General features: G+C 43.9%; 1 protein-coding gene across 1 annotated transcript in view; it reads left to right on the plus strand.

The window, feature by feature from the left end:
- LOC126094740 (toll-like receptor 2) overlaps window positions 1-15,274 on the plus strand; it is a 151,418-nt gene extending 136,144 nt beyond the window's left edge. Inside the window, exon 12 of the mRNA XM_049909292.1 lies at window positions 13,200-15,274. Within this exon, the coding sequence (XP_049765249.1) occupies window positions 13,200-13,487 (288 nt within the window). The 3' untranslated portion in view covers window positions 13,488-15,274. The remainder of the gene's footprint in view (window positions 1-13,199) is intronic.
- Window positions 15,275-19,806: the final 4,532 nt, after the last annotated feature.

The following is a 19,806-nucleotide window of genomic DNA, read 5'->3' on the forward strand; positions in this document are numbered from 1 at the left end:
ACAAGTCCCACCGCCACACCTCCAAAGTGAATTGCAGTGACGCAGTCACTGCCCTGTGGATAAATTTACTGCCTCACCAACACAGTTAGACCGCAATAGACCGGTGATGCTGAATTGTAACATATCACAAAAAAAAAAAAAAACTAACGTTGGCGCGCCACGGTACGGGACTACAAGTCCCACCGTCACACCTTCACCAGACAAAATTTCCGCCTGACTCTTGTAGTACTATCACCGTCAGAGGGTGGTACGGGACTACAAGTCCCACCGCCACACCTCCAAAGTGAACTGCCTGTGGAAATTTACTGCCTCACCAACACAGTTAGAAACAGCTTACTAACGGCAGTTTACGGAAATATGATCCGATATCGGAAAATCTAATTGGTGTTACTGTTTCAGAGAAAGCACCGCCAATCAAGAGAATCCTCCTACACTTACATATACTTTCATTTGTCAAAATTAGCAAATAATAAAATATTTATTACGGCATTGGGCCGTTTAGCATTTTGATCAATGGCGTTGATCTCCGCACCAATGTTCCCCCTTAAAATTTGCATAAAGCATTTAAGTCATTCACTTCATGAATATAGGATTTGTTACAGTAAAGCGTTAGCTACACTTTTAAGTAAAATTTGATTATATTCAGACTAAATATTACGTGAAACTTACACGTTTTCTGGCCTCGTCACAAAGTCGCTTCTTACACTACCAAGGAAGAAAACGGAAGTGAGTGCGATCTTTTTTCAAACGGAACAGAGATTACAATAACATTCGCCGATCATTTAGTTGGTTGCAGAGTCTTTGTGATTTTTCTGCGATATGCTCGGCTGACAACCCGTGAAGACTTCATATATAATAATTATTTCGTTACGACGTCAGTATTGTTGTGTTTTCGAAGTTCATTTTTTTACGTTATGTGGCGCACCGCCAGAATACGTCTCCCCAACGCATCCGACACGTGCTAGATGCAGTTTAAGTTGGGAAAGCGGGCAGCCCAGTCCATTCGTCCAATGTCTCGTCTTTGCCAGAGCTCCACCAACTCCGCTGCTCGATAACGTCGCACATTGTCACCCATAAAAATGAAGTCAGGACGTAAAGGGCCACTGAAAAGACGCACATTAAGAAAGAGTAAAATGTCACAACAACACTGACTGATGATATGAATGCGTGGTATGTGTTCCTTCGGGCATATTCGATAGAACAGACATCACGCGGAATCTGCAGTTACGATGCAGATAAAATAAATGAAGGTGGAGGCAGAAGAAAGCAAAGGGAAGGTATTAATGATACCATCTGCATCGGGACTTCATGTGGAATCAACGGCAACGAGTGAAAAATTTCTGCTGGATCGCGAATCGAACCCGGGACCTCCTACTAACTAGCAAGCTGCGTTAAGTAATGTGCCACCCGGATACAGTGTTTATCACAAATGCACGCTCTACCTCTGTGCGCTCTTTGCCTGACACACACACACACTAGAACCTAGAGCCACATACGCGCAGTCGTCGTCCGAGTCATCCCACGCTCGCTTATTTTTGACTTTGGCTGGAGGTCGAACGTAAATCAGTATACGCACTGAAGGTTTTGGATTAACTGCCAGTCGAGGCGAATCAGTTATACGAATAAGCGATGTCAGTTCCTTCGAACATGTCCGATAGAACGCGCACCATGCATTCGTGTAACTGACTCGCCCCTATTGGTAATTCTACATCTACATCTACATTCATACTCCGCAAGCCACCCAACGGTGTGTGGCGGAGGGCACTTTACGTGCCACTGTCATTATCTCCCTTTCCTGTTCCAGTCGCGTATGGTTCGCGGGAAGAACGACTGTCTGAAAGCCTCCGTGCGCGCTCTAATCTCTCTAATTTTACATTCGTGATCTCCTCGGGAGGTATAAGTAGGGGGAAGCAATATATTCGATACCTCATCCAGAAACGCACCCTCTCGAAACCTGGCGAGCAAGCTACACCGCGATGCAGAGCGCCTCTCTTGCAGAGTCTGCCACTTGAGTTTGTTAAACATCTCCGTAACGCTATCACGGTTACCAAATAACCCTGTGACGAAACGCGCCGCTCTTCTTTGGATCTTCTCTATCTCCTCCGTCAACCCGATCTGGTACGGATCCCACACTGATGAGCAATACTCAAGTATAGGTCGAACGAGTTAATCCACAGTCTTCACTGCGAATGCACGTCTACTTTCCACCTTCATCAGGGTTCCAAAATTAGCAAGCATTGGAGGATATGAAGTGTGGGTCATCCGGCGAGCGTACCGAGGCAGTCTCACTTTTTGCGATAAGCACTGTGTCCAAGTGGCGCAGTGGATAAAGCAACGGCCAAGTGAGAAGGAGATCCCGGGTTTGCGTCCAGGTTTGGCACATATATTTCACTCGTCGCTGTTGGTTCCACATCGAGCAGCAATGCAGAGATCACAAGCTCCTTCCCTTTCCTTTCCTTTCTCCGCACCCACATTCAGTAACATGACACTGACTGATGAGTTCATCGTGTTCAGAGGCTTGGGGAGCATTACTGGCAAGTAACATTACGCATACCCACATCGTCATACGTGAACCACCAACAAGACCCCGTTCGCCAATGTTTGTGCGTGCATTACGTGTTTACACGTCTCGCCGTATGAAGATTCGTCCAGGATCACTACTCCAGCTGAATCTGCTCTCATCCGTTGGTCCCGTTCCTGGCCTATTGGCACCATAGGAAACGGTGTCACCGAAAGACAACGCACTAGCCGTTGTGCACAGAGGCCGGCTATATGCTGTCGCCCTGCTACGGTGGAGCTTGAAATTGCGTGCCTTGCAGTCCTGTTAAATGGGGTTGCTTTTGCACCCCTTGCTTGACGTGGGTCCTTTGTTGCCTGTTGCACAATGTAGCAGTAATCTGCTGCTGTAGATGACCGCAGCCGACCACCTCCTCCCCATCAGGTAGCAGTGACTGTAGTCTGGATCGAGCCTCATACACATGAACCAATACCGTGAGCAATACCAACCTCGTGGCCTACATCGTCACACTACGTTCTTCTTCCAGTGTCCCGGCAATTCTTCCCGGTGTAAAGTTCTCCAAATGCAGTCTCCGGCCTATATTGTAATGAAGAACCCCACCAAAGTGCACCGTAGCAGTTTGCTGAATGACACATACTGTTTTTCCCTTTCGTTCCACTGCATCTTGTTGCTGGGACAGGCCCATTTGGCGCTGCAGTGACGCCCACCACATGCTATGTGACGTCCAACTTTCAAAAAAAAATGGTTCAAATGGCTCTGAGCACTATGCGACTTAACTTCTGAGGTCATCAGTCGCCTAGAACTTAGAACTAATTAAACCTAACTAACCTAAGGACATCACACACATCCATGCCCGAGGCAGGATTCGAACCTGCGGCCGCAGCGGTCGCTCGGCTTCAGACTGTAGCGCCTAGAACCGCACGGCTACTCCCGCCAGCGACGTCCAATTTTCTGTGCACGACTGGATGACCTCTGGCAACGTGTTCCCGCACTTCCATTCATTTCGACAGAGTCGTTAATATGTTGCATTACTTTTGAAACATCCCCTTATGAAAATTTTATACAAGACTGTTCTTAAACTGACACACAATATTTTTAGCGCAACGCAATCTGACTTTCAAAAATTCCTACAAAAGAATGGCCCTGATTAACATTAACCTAAACCTTTCACAAATCACTTACCTCACAAAAATCTTCGTTACTACTGCAATACAGCGAGCGCCACTACTGCCAGCTAAATAAAAGATTCAAACTACGGAAGGCACTAACTACTGATAGGAATAGTTAGCAAATGAAAGATTTTGATAGAGAACAAACAATGTATTTACCTTAATAATCATAATATATATAGCAATTCATGCCAACCAGTGTTTCAAATTTCAAAACTCCGCCATCTCTCTCCCCACATCCACCACTGCTGGCGGCTCACCTCCAACTGCGCAACGCTACGCGCTGTTCACGTCCAGCTGCCCAACACTACAATGGCAGACAACAATGCAAACTAGCCACAGACTGCACGCAGCACAGCCAGTGATTTTCATACAGAGCGCCACGTGCCGTTACCAATAACAAAACCTAAACAGCCTACTTATAGCCTACTTACACTTTATGTAGCTAATCCTTAAGCTTTGCTGAGCAGAGAGTATCGAGACGGAACGTAAATGCACTATCGGATTTACATGACTTCCGCTCGTTAGATGTAGTCTAGAAAACGATCGCACACCACTGTAAAATAGCTAATAATTGAAACGATTAAAAGTTTATAAGCTCTTGCAGACTTGTTAAGTGCGGTATAGATCAGGAAATGTAACTAGAGTTGCTCAGAAGAAATGAGCTAGGGAACAACAGATGCCAGTGAAAAACAGATTTTCATTCAACAAAACCCCAAGACACTAGTGGCTCTAGTTATTTCATTATTTGTGAGAGACATGAAAATTCAATAAACAGGCTCAATGTATCTTTCAAAAATCGTGATTAATTGTTTATATTCTTGAAGTGTATTATCTCATCTCACAATAAGACTTTATAGTTCTTCTACAATCACACTCGTGAAACGATTCTAAGTCCCAATGAATTCGTGAAATAGACGAAGTCCGTAAACTCCCACTACGGAACACTTGCTGCCCAAAAATGAAACACAAAAATATTACTAAACGCGTCTTCTAACCGAAGCTCCTTTCTCTACTGAGTCTCCAACGCACATATTTCACTCATCGTAGTCTAAACCACAAGTCATTTGTCACGATGGACTTGCAAAACAGTTAAACTTCCAGACTTGCTATACGTGGTCATTTGCCATTCTTAATCAAAGACCTCCAAGCTTTTAAAAATTTGCGTCCTTATGATATTGCTCCTTACTCCATCCCAGGGAAGGAAGGAATGAAAGTTAGTGTTTAACGCACCGTCGATAAAGAGTTCATAAGAAACGGAGCAGAACTTCAGATTAGAGAAGGATGAAAGACGGGAATCGTCCAAGCCTTTCAAACGATACTTAGCGACATTTTACTGGATCAGTGTAAGGAAATCACGGAGAAATCTAAATATGGCTGGACGAACGACTTGTGAAACTTGGTTCTCCCGCATGTGAGTCCAGTGTTCGCAAACATGTCACCCCGATCGTAACAAAATGGCTCTGAGCACTATGGGACTTAACATCTGAGGTCATCAGTTCCCTAGAACTTAGGACTACTTAAACCTAACTAACCTAAGGGCATCACACACACCCATGCCCGAAGCAGGATTCGAACTTGCGACCGTAGCGGTCGCGCGTTACCAGACTGAAGCGCCTAGAACCGCTCGGCCACTGCGGCCGGCCCGATCGTAACACCCAAATCCAGTGCACAATGGCTTGTCCCCACTACATCTTTCAATTTGTTCCTTGTTGGTTGTCGTCGTTCCCTCCTATCTACTATGCCTCTCTTTCCCACTCACCTGCATTATTATACATATTTTTGTTTCTCTCGTTGGCCAACAATAAATGAAAAGAGCTATAAAGTAAACTGTACTCACACTCTTATAAAAATTACATAAAAACACTACATACCTAGAACGAATAACACCTCATAAAATATTACGCTAACATTAATTATTTTCTTACTTACTTAATACACAAATACTCTGCACATTATTAATGTTGAGAATTGTTACTGAAATTTAAAAATACTGCTGTATTTTGTTTTGGACACTGTTGTGTCAGCATTAAGTGTTGGTAAGTGTGAATCGGTGGGGGACCCGCGTCAGTTGCCTTGGCAGTTGTCCCATGCACAGACTGAACCCGTGAAGGATCTCAGTCATTCCTAATGACCTATCAGAGCCTATCCGAACAGTGGCATCCGTTCTCACAAACACACGTCCTGTCCTGCAATATTTCTAAAAGGCCGCCCCAAAAATTTTCTGAATTGGGTTGCGAGATCGCAACTTAAGATTCTTGCTTTCAGTTGCCTTCCATTCAGCAAAGCCCACCGAAATTCTGTAAAAAAATTGAAAAGCCCACAGGCGGGACTATATGTGTGTCTTTGAATATCTGTCCAAACTACAGGGTGATTCAAAAAGAATACCACAACTTTAGGAATTTAAAACTCTGCAACGACAAAAGGCAGAGCTAAGCACTATCTGTCGGCGGATTAAGGGAGCTATAAAGTTTCATTTAGTTGTACATTTGTTCGCTTGAGGCGCTGTTGACTAGGCGTCAGCGTCAGTTGATGGTAAGATGGCGACCGCTCAACAGAAAGCTTTTTGTGTAATTGAGTACGGCAGAAGTGAATCGACGACAGTTGTTCAGCGTGCATTTCGAACGACGTATGGTGTTAAACCTCCTGATAGGTGGTGTATTAAACGTTGGTATAAACAGTCAACTACCCGAGGCGATGGATCGGCCGCCAGGCAGCCCGTGACAGAGCACTTCATCACTGGCCTCCAAGAAGCCCTGATCTTACCCCCTCCGATTTTTACTTATGGGGGTATGTTAAGGATATGGTGTTTCGGCCACCTCTCCCAGCCACCATTGATGATTTGAAACGAGAAATAATAGCAGCTATCCAAACTGTTACGCCTGATATGCTACAGAGAGTGTGGAACGAGTTGCAGTATCGGGTTGATATTGCTCGAGTGTCTGGAGGGGGCCATATTGAACATCTCTGAACTTGTTTTCGAGTGAAAAAAAAACATTTTTAAATACTCTTTGTAATGATGTATAACAGAAGGTTATATTATGTTTCTTTCATTAAATACACATTTTTAAAGTTGTGGTATCCTTTTTGAATCACCCTGTATTAAGCAAATTCATTGAACTGTAATTACCAGCCCCCAGGCGCTCCTTCTGTAATCTTTCACACTTCCGTACCATGGGCCACAGTCAGCATTCTTCGACATTTAATTTAAATAAACTTATTACCACAAACTGATCAAAAATAATTTTAGGAATGATGTAAAAAGTTAGTAAACGAATAATGTGTCTGCTGTGCTAATCCTAGAGACACATATATGTGTGGTATCACACTCCTGTAATGTGGAACTTAACTAACCTCATGGAACATTTAGGACACGTCCTACCTCTTATCAGATCGCAACCAGGAATGAGGTCCCATGCAGCGGTTTTAGAGGGCTGACGTCCGGCTCGCAATGAACACCACGATTTTGAATTGAACCGATCGTCGTTCGCCAGTAACCGCACAACAAGTCTGATCACCTCTCGCCGTTGCAAATATTACTTAAATATATATAAAATAAGGCTCTGTAATTAATGTGAGTTTTTTTTTTTTTTTTTTTTTTAAGATCTTACTACTACAAGTCGCTGATTGTGTTATTAATTCGTAATTTAGTATCCGTTATTTCACACCATACTCTCTCCCCACAGTTTCAGTGTTCATCAAATTCTCCCTCTTCTTAATAATGGAGAGGTTCGGAGGAGATGGAAGAGTGATGCTAGTTCTGTAGTGCCGGCTTCGCTGTAAGTGACACATCACCATCGTCGACATTTGTTTGCTGACAGATGCAGTTTTTCCTGACTGCTCAGATGACATTGTCCCCTCAAAGAATAGCCTGAGATTTTACTTCCCTTGGAGTCTCTTACATGTCAGTATCTTACAGTGGAATATATGCCTCACAATTAAATTCAAAATAAAGCCCAGCCACTGTTTCTGATCCTAATTTTTGAGTGGTCTCACTTGGTTGTAAGTCAAATGTCTGAACTAGAGATCCCCTATCAAACATTCTGAATGTGCAGCCCCTAAGCTTTCCTGTTATTTGCTTGAAAGGTCCCTGACTCTACAATAGGACTTAAATCGATAAAACCACTGTATCTAGAGAAAAAAAGACTAGGCATTTCCCCCCCCCCCCCCCCCCCCCCCCAGGGGAAACACAGCGGCCATTATCTACAAGGAAATCATCGGTGAGTTAGAGTGCAGAAGCAATACTTGTAGTCTAGGCGTACCCCAGAGGCGATCATCATGTACAAAGAAATACGTCACTTGTATTTGTAGCTACGAATCACACAAATAGCGTCATTACCAGTTTAAATTTCTTAGCAAGTTATCATCGTTTCGACGTCTTAACAAGGAGTCATAATGACGGTAGTTTTAGCGTGGGTTCTGCCTTGATCAAACACAATGTTTTCTTCTTTTTTCTGGTTGAAAAGAAGAAAACCGTTGTGTCTGCTGGTGGCAGAGTCCAAATTGTATTTGTAAGCGAACGCAGATACAAGAGTGAGCCTCAATCTTATGATGAATAAGCCGTCACCAGTTAATTTGAATACCGTATATACATTAACACATCAGTTCAATAGGACGGAAGATTCGTTGAGTGCCAGGCTTCTTCAGTTGATAAGAAACTATGTAGCAAGTGACAGCCATTTGTCACGAAATGTCAAAACTATTTCGTCATTCACTATGAAACTAAACTGAGCTGCTTCCCCTCCCACTACACTGTTCGGCCAACCCTACGCTGTGGCGTCGTACTCTTTCGACAGTATAGTAACTGTCGCATCGTGTCAACATTGACTCTCTCCCTCTTTCTTTTTTTTCCAAAAACTTTATGAGTCACTTTGCATTGGATAAAACACCTGCCCTGAGATGGACACTCATGTTCAGAAAAAAAAAAAAAACGGAACACCTTTAACAACTAGGGAGAGGACATTGATATTCACAGAACATGTACGTCAGTATCTTCTGCAGAAAGTATTAGCACTTCAACCATTTTGGCCCATGGGTTCACTGCTGCTTGTGTGGGACGAAATGTTTCAGCAGTGTAAAGGGAGTGTGCAGAGTGGTTCACGGAACATAGTACACTCCTGGAAATTGAAATAAGAACACCGTGAATTCATTGTCCCAGGAAGGGGAAACTTTATTGACACATTCCTGGGGTCAGATACATCACATGATCACACTGACAGAACCACAGGCACATAGACACAGGAAACAGAGCATGCACAATGTCGGCACTAGTACAGTGTATATCCACCTTTCGCAGCAATGCAGGCTGCTATTCTCCCATGGAGACGGTCGTAGAGATGCTGGATGTAGTCCTGTGGAATGGCTTGCCATGCCATTTCCACCTGGCGCCTCAGTTGGACCAGCGTTCGTGCTGGACGTGCAGACCGCGTGAGACGACGCTTCATCCAGTCCCAAACATGCACAATGGGGGACAGATCCGGAGATCTTGCTGGCCAGGGTAGTTGACTTACACCTTCTAGAGCACGTTGGGTGGCACGGGATACATGCGGACGTGCATTGTCCTGTTGGAACAGCAAGTTCCCTTGCCGGTCTAGGAATGGTAGAACGATGGGTTCGATGACGGTTTGGATGTACCGTGCACTATTCAGTGTCCCCTCGACGATCACCGGTGGTGTACAGCCAGTGTAGGAGATCGCTCCCCACACCATGATGCCGGGTGTTGGCCCTGTGTGCCTCGGTCGTATGCAGTCCTGATTGTGGCGCTCACCTCCACGGCGCCAAACACGCATACGACCATCATTGGCACCAAGGCAGAAGCGACTCTCATCGCTGAAGACGACACGTCTCCATTCGTCCCTCCACTCACGCCTGTCGCGACACCACTGGAGGCGGGCTGCACGATGTTGGGGCGTGAGCAGAAGACGGCCTAACGGTGTGCGGGACCGTAGCCCAGCTTCATGGAGACGGTTGCGAATGGTCCTCGCCGATACCCCAGGAGCAACAGTGTCCCTAATTTGCTGGGAAGTGGCGGTGCGGTCCCCTACGGCACAGCGTAGGATCCTTCGGTCTTGGCGTGCATCCGTGCGTCGCTGTGGTCCGGTCCCAGGTCGACGGGCACGTGCACCTTCTGCCGACCACTGGCGACAACATCGATGTACTGTGGATACCTCACGCCCCACATGTTGAGCAATTCGGCGGTACGTCCACCCAGCCTCCCACATGCCCACTATACGCCCTCGCTCAAAGTCCATCAACTGCACATACGGTTCACGTCCACGCTGTCGCGGCATGTTACCGGTGTTAAAGACTGCGATGGAGCTCCGTATGCCACGGCAAACTGGCTGACACTGATGGCGGCGGTGCACAAATGCTCCGCAGCTAGAGCCATTCGACGGCCAACACCGCGGTTCCTGGTGAGTCCGCTGTGCCGTGCGTGTGATCATTGCTTGTACAGCCCTCTCGCAGTGTCCGGAGCAAGTATGGTGGGTCTGACACACTGGTGTCAATGTGTTCTTTTTTCCATTTCCAGGAGTGTAGAACACGGCGAGATGGGTCAGGTCGCAACACCCAGACCACCTCCTAGAAGATCGACACCTCATCTGAATGGCACTGCAGGACAGGTCTGTGTCCATCCTGGTTCTAGTGGAACAGTGGAACACACCGTACAATATCAGGGCTGACAGCCGGACGCCGTTTATTACTGCGTGGATTGTGTGCGCGTCGTCCACTTCTCCACCTACCTTTAAAATGTGAAAAAAATTCTAGACGGCAATGGTGCATGGAACGACGTCACTAAGCACAGAAATGGCATCGGATAGTGCTTTTAGTTGAATTCAGGTTATGTTTGTTTGAAATAGATGGATCATTTTGGTTCACTGCAGAAAGGACAAGAGGCATCCTAGTGACTGCATTCGTACAAGATATACAGTGCCAATTCAAGGTTGATGGAGTGGGGTGCTTTGGTTACAACCACAAACCACACTTGGCACATGTCCAGGGCACTGTGACCATTGTGACCTACCTGAATGATGTCCTGCAAGATTGTGAGTGTGAGTGCTCTTTGCATACACGTACGAGCACACTCGCTCTCGTTACATGTTCCCGCTCCAAGGGCGACAACAGAACCGCCCCTTTTTCTGCAAAAGTTGCAATGGTATATGATTCTCTGCCTTCCCTCATTCCTCTGACTCTTTGTCTCAGAAATATTCCACCAATTAGCTTTGCTCTTTTAAATGGGAGAATGACGTCTCGTTTAAGTCGACCAGTGCTGAAATCTGTAGCATCTCCGTTAAGCATATACTGTCCTCCTGTGAGAACCCCGTAACTACGCAATCGGTCCGTGTAAAAAAAAAATGCGTCTTCTGAGCGCTCCCACACAATGTGGCGGAATTTGCTTTTAAGTCGAATATAGGGGTCGTTATCCCTTCACTCAAGCAAAAGCTGTCTTCTCTCTGGGCGGTCGCTTCAGCCGAAGTAGGTATGCTGTTGACCCAGTCTTCTGAAGGGACGGTCTTCACAGCAGGCTGGCTTCCTCTTTAGAACGAAAATTCCTGTGGCCATCATGTTGTGTACGCCAGCCTCGACTTTCTTCAACCTCGGTGCACACTTGCGGTTTACGTATTAGATTTGCATATTGCTTATATGAATTCATACAAAATTGACTCTACCTTATCGAGTTTGGGTTCCAATGAAGCGTCTTGATGTGCAGAGTACGATTGTGAGGATGGAATACGTAAGAAACGAAGTTCAGGAGACCACACCACCTTACAACATTTAGTTATACCCTTCCTGCATAACACTGCATACGCCATTTTTCAGCAAGACAATGCATGCCCACATGTTGCTGCGTGAACACTTGCCTTCTTGGTGTCAGAGGATGTCAGTATTTTGCCCTCGCCCACCAGAACACCAGACTCGCCACCAATTGAAAACGTGTGGGGAAACCACTGGTACAGTGTGGTTATCCAATGCCAAGTACCACAGACGAACTTTGCAATCAGCTGAATGCAGCATGGATGACTATATTACAGAACAGCACTCGCGCTATATACATGTCGATGCAATCACACATAGAACAAGTTGCCTGTTATTTTATCTATTTTATTTACTTATTTATTGTTCTGTGGGACCAAATTAAGGAGAAGTCTCAATGGTCATGGAACGGGTCAATACATGAAATTATAACATGATAGTAGAACAGATAAAATGAAATATAAGTAACATATTCGGGTGACAATTTGTAAGTTTAAATAAAGAAAATCAAAAATGTAACACTGGAATTTGCTTAATTTTTCAGCTCTTCCATGAGCTCCTAAACAGAATGGAAGGAGCGAGCCATGAGGAAACTCGTCAGTTTAGACTTAAAAGTGTTTGGGCTACTGCTAACATTTTTCAGTTCTTGTGGTAGCTTATTGAAAATGGATGCAGCAGAATACTGCACTCCTTTCTGCACAAGAGTCAAGGAAGTGCATTCCACATGCATATTTACTTTCTGCCTAGTATTAACTGAGTGAAAGCTAACTCTTGGGAATAAGCTAATATTGCTAACAACAAATGACATTAAAGAAAATATATACTGTGAGGGCAATGTCAGAATTCCCAGACTATTGAAGAGGGGTCGACAAGAGTTTCTCGAACTTACACCACACATAGCTCGAACAGCCCGTTTTTTAGCCAAAATACCCCTTATCAGAAGAATTACCCCAAAAAATAATACCATATGACATAAGCGTATGAAAATATGCAAAGTAGACTACTTTTCGTGTTGAACTGTCACTTATTTCAGATACTGTTCTAATGGTAAATATAGCAGCATTTAGTTTCTGAACAAGGTCCTGAACATGGGCTTTCCACAACAGCTTACTATCTATCCGAACAACTAGGAACCTGAATTGTTCCGTCTCGCTTATAATATGCCCATTCTGTCTGATCAAAATATCGGTTCTTGTTGAAACTGCAAAAACTGAGTCTTACTGTGATTTAGCATCAAATTATTTTCCACAAACCACTAACTTATTTCATGAACTACATTATTTGATACTGTTTCAATATTACACAAAAGATCCTTCACTACCAAGCTCGTGCCATCAGCAAACGGAAATATTTTTGAATCACCTGTAATACTAGAAGGCATATCATTTATATAAATAAGAGACAGCAGTGGCCCCAGCACCGACCCTTGAGGAACGCCCCACCCAACAGTTCCCCAATGGGACTGAACATCACTACCCAATGGGTCACTGTTAAGTGGGGCGTTAGGCAACAGGACACATGCAGAACTGAGGGGTATGGGGGGGGGGACTGAAATGTTAATAATTTTTGTAGAACATACAGATATATGTGATATGTGTCCTGTGAATGTGAATGTCCTATCTCCAATTATGGAGGTGTTTCTTTTTCTTATTTCTCTTCTTTCCTTTCTTTTTTTTTCATTTCTTTCTTTTTTTTTTATATCATGAGTGTGTCATCACAACCATTACTGTACTCATGGATTAAAACCGTGTTGGTGACAGTGGTGCCGCTGGGAGCTGGAACTGGCGTCCGTCAAGGTGTCGCACCTGGTGTTGGTGGAGCTGACGCGGCTGGAGCGGGCGCGCCTGCCGCGCCACCTGCGCTACCTGATGGACACCCGCACCTACCTGGAGTGGCCGCAGCAGCCCAAGCAGCAGGCCGTCATGTGGCGCCGCCTGCGCGCGGCCCTGGCCACCCCTGCAGTAACCGCCGCAGGCGTAGAAGAGGGCGAGGCAGGGCCTACTGATGATGGCGACCAGCGGAAAACTCGTGATGCCATCAAGGCGTGATATACATCAACACCTATTCCCTGCAAGCCGCATTATGGTGCTAGGCGGACATTACCACTGTTGCCACCATCATTCTGCAACTTCTCTGTTGTGCATGCGAAGGTTCGCCTGTCGACGAATCAGTTCTAATTTCTCAAAATTTTGTCGTCGTGGTCATTTCGAGAGATGTATGTGGAAGAAAATAACACGTTGCTCAACTGTTCCTCGAGCGTATGCTCTCATAATTTCAACCATAATGCTCTGCATGATACAAAAGCCCCTCTTGTATCGATAGCCAGTGTAGTTTGCCGAACATCTCTGTAACACTCTCACGTTCTCTAAACGATCCGCTCTTTGTTGGCTCTTTTCTGTCTCTTCCATTAATCTTCCTTTTTAAAAGCCACAGACCGATAGTTAGTAGGGAACAGTGTTCTATAAACCACTTCTTTCGTAGGTGAATTACAATTCCTTACGATTGTTCCACTGAATCTCATCGTGGCATCCACTTTCATTACATTGTATTTTATTTGGTTATTCCCCTTTAGATCGCTCAGGCCTGTTACTCATAAGTATTTTACGGTTGTCACTGCTCCTGGTGATCTTCCACGAACAGCGTAATCGAATAGTGATGGATCTCTTCGCCTATTTACACTCGTGGTTTGTACATGGGCCGTTCCACCTTAGCCACCAGCCTCCTACTAGATTCAGGAGCAGCTAAGATGCAGCACCTTACATCACTGTCTTTCTGAAGCCCAGTTTTATTCTGAGGACTTTAGCTCAAGTAATCAAGCATCAGCAAGCATAATACGAAGAGAAATAGATCAGTGACAGAATACTGAAACATAAAGAAGTCGATTTAATTTTTCAAAAGACCTCACTGGAAATACAATGAAAGTAAAACTTGTGTGACATAAATGGCTAGGAAACATCGATGGGAAGTTCAGCTTTTTAATTGGATATCTTTTCCTTTTACTTTGCGTCCACAGACACCTTTCCCTTGCAAAATGTGACAGCTATGTACGTTCTATTCAGTGCAGGTAACTGTAATGAGTGTATGTACAGTGCAGTCTCATGTTCTCCCGTTGGAGGTGACGAGAGAAGGAAGAGTGTGAAACCTGATGCCACCACGTTGCCTGCCAAAGAACTCCAAAGGGGTCCCAATCTTAACGTCAACATCTGACGCACAGATCAGCAGCAAACAGTTTCGCAAGTTGTTGCTTCATGAGACACTGCAGAGAGGTTTGGAACTTAATCCAGAACATTGGCGGGAAGACTGGCGGTCAGGGACTGTACGCCATCGCCCCTGCTGTTCCTTCTGTCGTAAGGGCAAAGGGAAAATTATAAACAGCATGCGGTGCACCCGTACAGTCACTCAGCAAACTGCTAGCCAGACACAACAGAGCTTAAAGGGCTTAACTTAGATGATCTGACTGGAAACCAGCGTACCCACTTTGGCAAGGCTATGTGGTTAAAATGCTGAAAAGACACTTACTGAGAAACTCTCAAACTGAGATCTTGTCATTTATGTTGTGCACCAAAAAAGTACTTAACATTGTAAATTGTGTTTATATTGCCTATTGCATAAAGTGTAATTTACTGTGTAAAACACGTTTGTTTCGCAATGTAGGTGACTACTGCTCAGTTACACAATTCTCAATGAACGTCATGACCTCACAAACTTTAGTACTTAAACCATATAACCTGTGATACTGTAATATTGTGTATTTTAACTATTTATTTCGTTTAATATTGCCCACTGCGTAAAGTGTGATTTATAAAGCTAAAAACAAGTTTGTTTCAGAACACTGCATGCAAGTGGCTTGTATTTTTGTTCATAATGTTTGATTTTCTAAAAATTTGTATCCCTTGCGATCACTAGTCAGTTGTTTCCAGGAGATGGCCCAATAAACAAAGAACTAGTTCGAAACAAACAATAATCATAAGAACAAAAACAGTTTACTTGTTATTCAATGTCAAATATGGAACTGTTCTAGCAAGAGGTGTCAGAAAAATCCACAAAGACAATAAATTGCATTCTTCCTCAGTTGCAACTTCATTCGTATCTGTCATGTAAATAACAATACAACTTTTTGTATTTTGCAATTGAGTGTTGATTTTGTTTTGGACCAAACATGCATCACTTATTTGTATTAGACATCATCACTTTTCTATAAAACAAAAGATAATTCTTTAACTGAACATATTTTATTTTGAGGCATTTGTTGTTGCTGGAGCACATTTACTAACCATACATTTGCAATTATAAAGTTGTGAGTACAGTAACAAGGTTGTGGATTACTTCCCCACTTAGGAGAGACTTTCCAGTCAAATGTTCAAACGATATGATGATGCAGCAACTGCTAATTATATCTCATGTTTGTCATCTGTGCACTAAGAACCAAAAAGACGAAACAGTTGAATCAAAGGTACAGCTACTTTGTCTTTACTTTCACCTTAAATTTCGACCTTTGTTATTTGTCGGACATTAGAGGTACAGATTCAAGCTTCCAGAAATCTAAAAAAAAAGTACGTTGTTTGACTACTGGGAGCTTACTGTTACATGGTAGAATTTTTACGTTAGTGCGCTTGTCGATTGCATGAGGTCAGTATGTTGCAGATCAGATTTAGATTTTGTGATGTTAGTTTCACTGGATGCTAAAAGGTAGCTTATCGAAACGCATACTCAAGCGGCATAGTACACTACTGGCCACTAAAATTGCTACACCACGAAGATGACGTGCTACAGACGCGAAATTTAACCGACAGGAAGAAGAAGCTGTGATATGCAAATTATTAGCTTTTCAGACCATTCACACAAGGTTGGTGCCGGTGGCGACACCTACAACGTGCTGACATGAGGAAAGTTTCCAGCCGATTTCTCATACACAAACAGCATTTTACCGGCGTTGCCTGGTAAACGTTGTTGTGATTCCTCGTATAAGGAGGAAAAACGCGTACCATCACGTTTCCGACTTTGATAAAGGTCGGATTGTAGCCTATCACAATTGCGGTTTATCGTATCGCGACAATGCTGCTCCCATTGGTCGAGATCCAATGACTGTTAGCAGAATATTGAATCGGTGGGTTCAGGAGGGTAATACGGAGTGCCGTGCTGGATCCCAACGGCCCCGTATCACTAGCAGTCGAGATGACAGGCATCTTATTCGCATGGCTGTAAAGGATCGTGCAGCCACGTCTCGATCCATGAGTCAACGGATGGGGTCGTTTGCAACACGACAATCATTTGCACGAACAGTTCGACGGCGTTTGCAGCAGCATGGACTATCAGCTCGGAGACCATGGCTGCAGTTACCCTTTACCCTTAACGCTGCATCACAGACAGGGGCACCTCCGATGATGTACTCAACGACGAACCTGGGTGCACGAATGGCAAAACGTTATTTTTTCAGATGAATCCAGTTTCTGTTTACAGCATCACGATGGTCGCATCCGTGTTTGGTGACATCGTGGTAAACGCACATTGGAAACGTGTATTCGTCATCCCCATACTGGCATATCGCCCAGCGTGATGGTATGGGGTGTCATTGGTTACAGGTCTCGGTCACCTCTTGTTCGCATTGACGGCACGTTGTACAGTGGACGTTACATTTCAGATGTGTTACGAGCGGTGGCTCTACCCTTCATTTGATCCCTGCGAAAGCCTACATTTCAGCAGGATAATGCACGACCGCATGTTGCAGGTCTTGTACGGGCCTTTCTGGGTACAGAAAATGTTCGACTGCTGCCCTGGTCAGCACATTCCTCAGATCTCTCACCAACTGACAACGTCTGGTGAATGGTGGCCGAGCAACTGACTCGTCAAAATACGCCAGTCACTACTATTGTTGAACTGTGGTATTGTGTTAAAGCTACATGGGCAACTGTACCTACAGGCGCCATCCAAGCTCTGTTTGACTCAATGCGTAGGCGTATCAAGGCCGTTATTACTTCCAGAGGTGGTTGTTCTGGGTACTGATTTCTCAGGATCTATGCACCCAAACTGCATGAAAATGCAATCACATATCAGTTCTCGTATAACATATTTTTCCAATGAATACCGGTTTACCATCTGCATTTCTTCTTGGTGTAGCAATTTTAATGGCCAGTAGTGTACTATGACGAATGGTCCATTTGCAAAACATCGAATAAATGTTATAGAAACCGGATTTGAATAGATAGCACACCGTAGTAACTGACACATGCTGAGAAATAATGTCACACTCTGCCAAGCGAAAAAATTGAAGCACCCAGAGAGGGAAGGGGAAGGGAAAAAATATTCGCATATTAAGAGAGTTTTGGAGTTATTACTATGATTGAAAAATTTACAAAGAATTTCAAGTATTAGACCATTTACCAGTATCAAGTTGCAACTCTCTGGCGTGGCTGCAGGCACGGATTCTATTAGGAAGGCAGTCAAAATGTCATTGAATACAATCATTTGGGATATTTGTAATCTCTTCCCATCGAGATGAAGAGAGGATACACCTCATTACACCAAAAGACTCAGTTTTCCCTACACTTACAGATTATATTAGATTAAATTTAACGTACTTTTCGTTACAGTGAATGAGGAGTCTCTCACCTCAGGATGTTCACAATTACAGGAAACTGGAATACACAATAAATATCCACAGATCCTAAGATAACAGTCCTCATGAATGTACAAGTCTGATAATGTTGAAAATGTTTCCTTTAGTATGTAAGAACAAATTCATCGTAAAACTCGTAAATGTTCAATACACCGATGTGCATATGATAATTCTTAGGATATTGTAGCCATGCATCTTCCAATAGAAAATCACTGTTGGAACACCTGTTTACTGTACTATATTTCTACAGAAATCAGATTGTACTTAATACTGCAATTATTTGATATTAATAGTAGCACATACACATCAGTGTACCCCTAACCCCAAATAAATCAGAGACCATGCCATTGATAGGGAGGCATTTTTGCCTCAGCGATATGGATAGCCACACCATAGGTTCAACCACAATGGAGTGGTATCAGTTGAGAGGCCAGACACACTTGTGGTTCCTGAAGAGGAGCAGCAGCCTCTTCAGTAGTTGCAGGGGCAGCAGTCTGGATGACTGACTGAACTGACCTTGTAACATCTATCAAAACGGCCGTGTTGTACTCGATCTACGAACAGCTGAAAGCAAGTGGAAACCACAGCCGTAACTTTCCCCGAAGGTATGCAATTCAATTCTAAGGTTGAATTATGATGGCATGTTCTTCGGTAAAATATTCTGGAGGTGAAAAAGTCCCCCACTTTGATCTCCAGGCGGAGACTACTCAGGAGGATATCGTTATCAAGAAAAACTAAACTGGCTTTCTACAGATTGGAGCATGGAATGTCAGATCTCCTAATCAGGTAGGTATGTTACAAAATTTAGAAGAGTTAATGGATAGGTTACATTTAGATATAGTAGGAGTAGTGAAGTCAGATGGCATGACGAATAAGATTTCTAACTGGGAGAATGGGGGAGAGGATATAAATACAAAAACAATTAGGGGTAATGCAGTAATGCATGAATAGTTTTAAAAAGGAATAAGAAAACGGGAACACGAATAAGCTAGTATGAACGGCATGGTGAACGCATTTTAGCTAAGAACAAACGCCAAGTCCCCACCTGCCACAATAGTGTAAGTTTATATGCCAACTGTCTCTGCACATGATGAAGAAAATTGAAGAATTAAAAAACTGATAGAAGCCGACCTCGGGGAAGATCAGTTTGGATTCCGTAGAAACATTGGAACATGTGAAGCAATACCGACCCTTCGACTTATCTTAGAAGAAAGATTAAGGAAAGGCAAACCTATGTTTCTAGCATTTGTAGACTTAGAGAAAGCTTTTGACAATGTTGACTGGAATAGTCTCTTTCAAATTCTGAAGGTGGCAGGGGTAAAACACAGGGAGCGAAAGGCTACTTACAATTTGTCCAGAAACCAGATTGCAGTTATAAGAGTCGAGGGACATGAAAGGGTAGCAGTGGTTGGGAAGGGAGTGAGACAGGGTTGTAGCCTATCCCCTATGTTATTCAATCAGTATATTGAACAAGCAGTAAAGGGAACAAAAGAAATATTCGGAATAGGTATTAAAATCCATGGAGAAGAAATAAAAACTTTGAGGTTAACCGATGACATTGTCATTCTGTCAGAGACAGCAAAGGAGTTGGAAGAGCAGTTGAACGGAACGGACAGTGTCTTGAAAGGAGGATATGAGAACAACATCAACAAAAGCAAAACGAGGGAATGTAGTCGAATTAAGTCGGGTGATGCTGAGGGAATTAGATTAGGATATGAGACACGTAAAGTAGTAAAGGAGTTTTGCTATTT

The sequence above is a fragment of the Schistocerca cancellata genome, chromosome 1, assembly GCF_023864275.1.
Source record: "Schistocerca cancellata isolate TAMUIC-IGC-003103 chromosome 1, iqSchCanc2.1, whole genome shotgun sequence".
Classification (NCBI taxonomy): domain Eukaryota; kingdom Metazoa; phylum Arthropoda; class Insecta; order Orthoptera; family Acrididae; genus Schistocerca; species Schistocerca cancellata.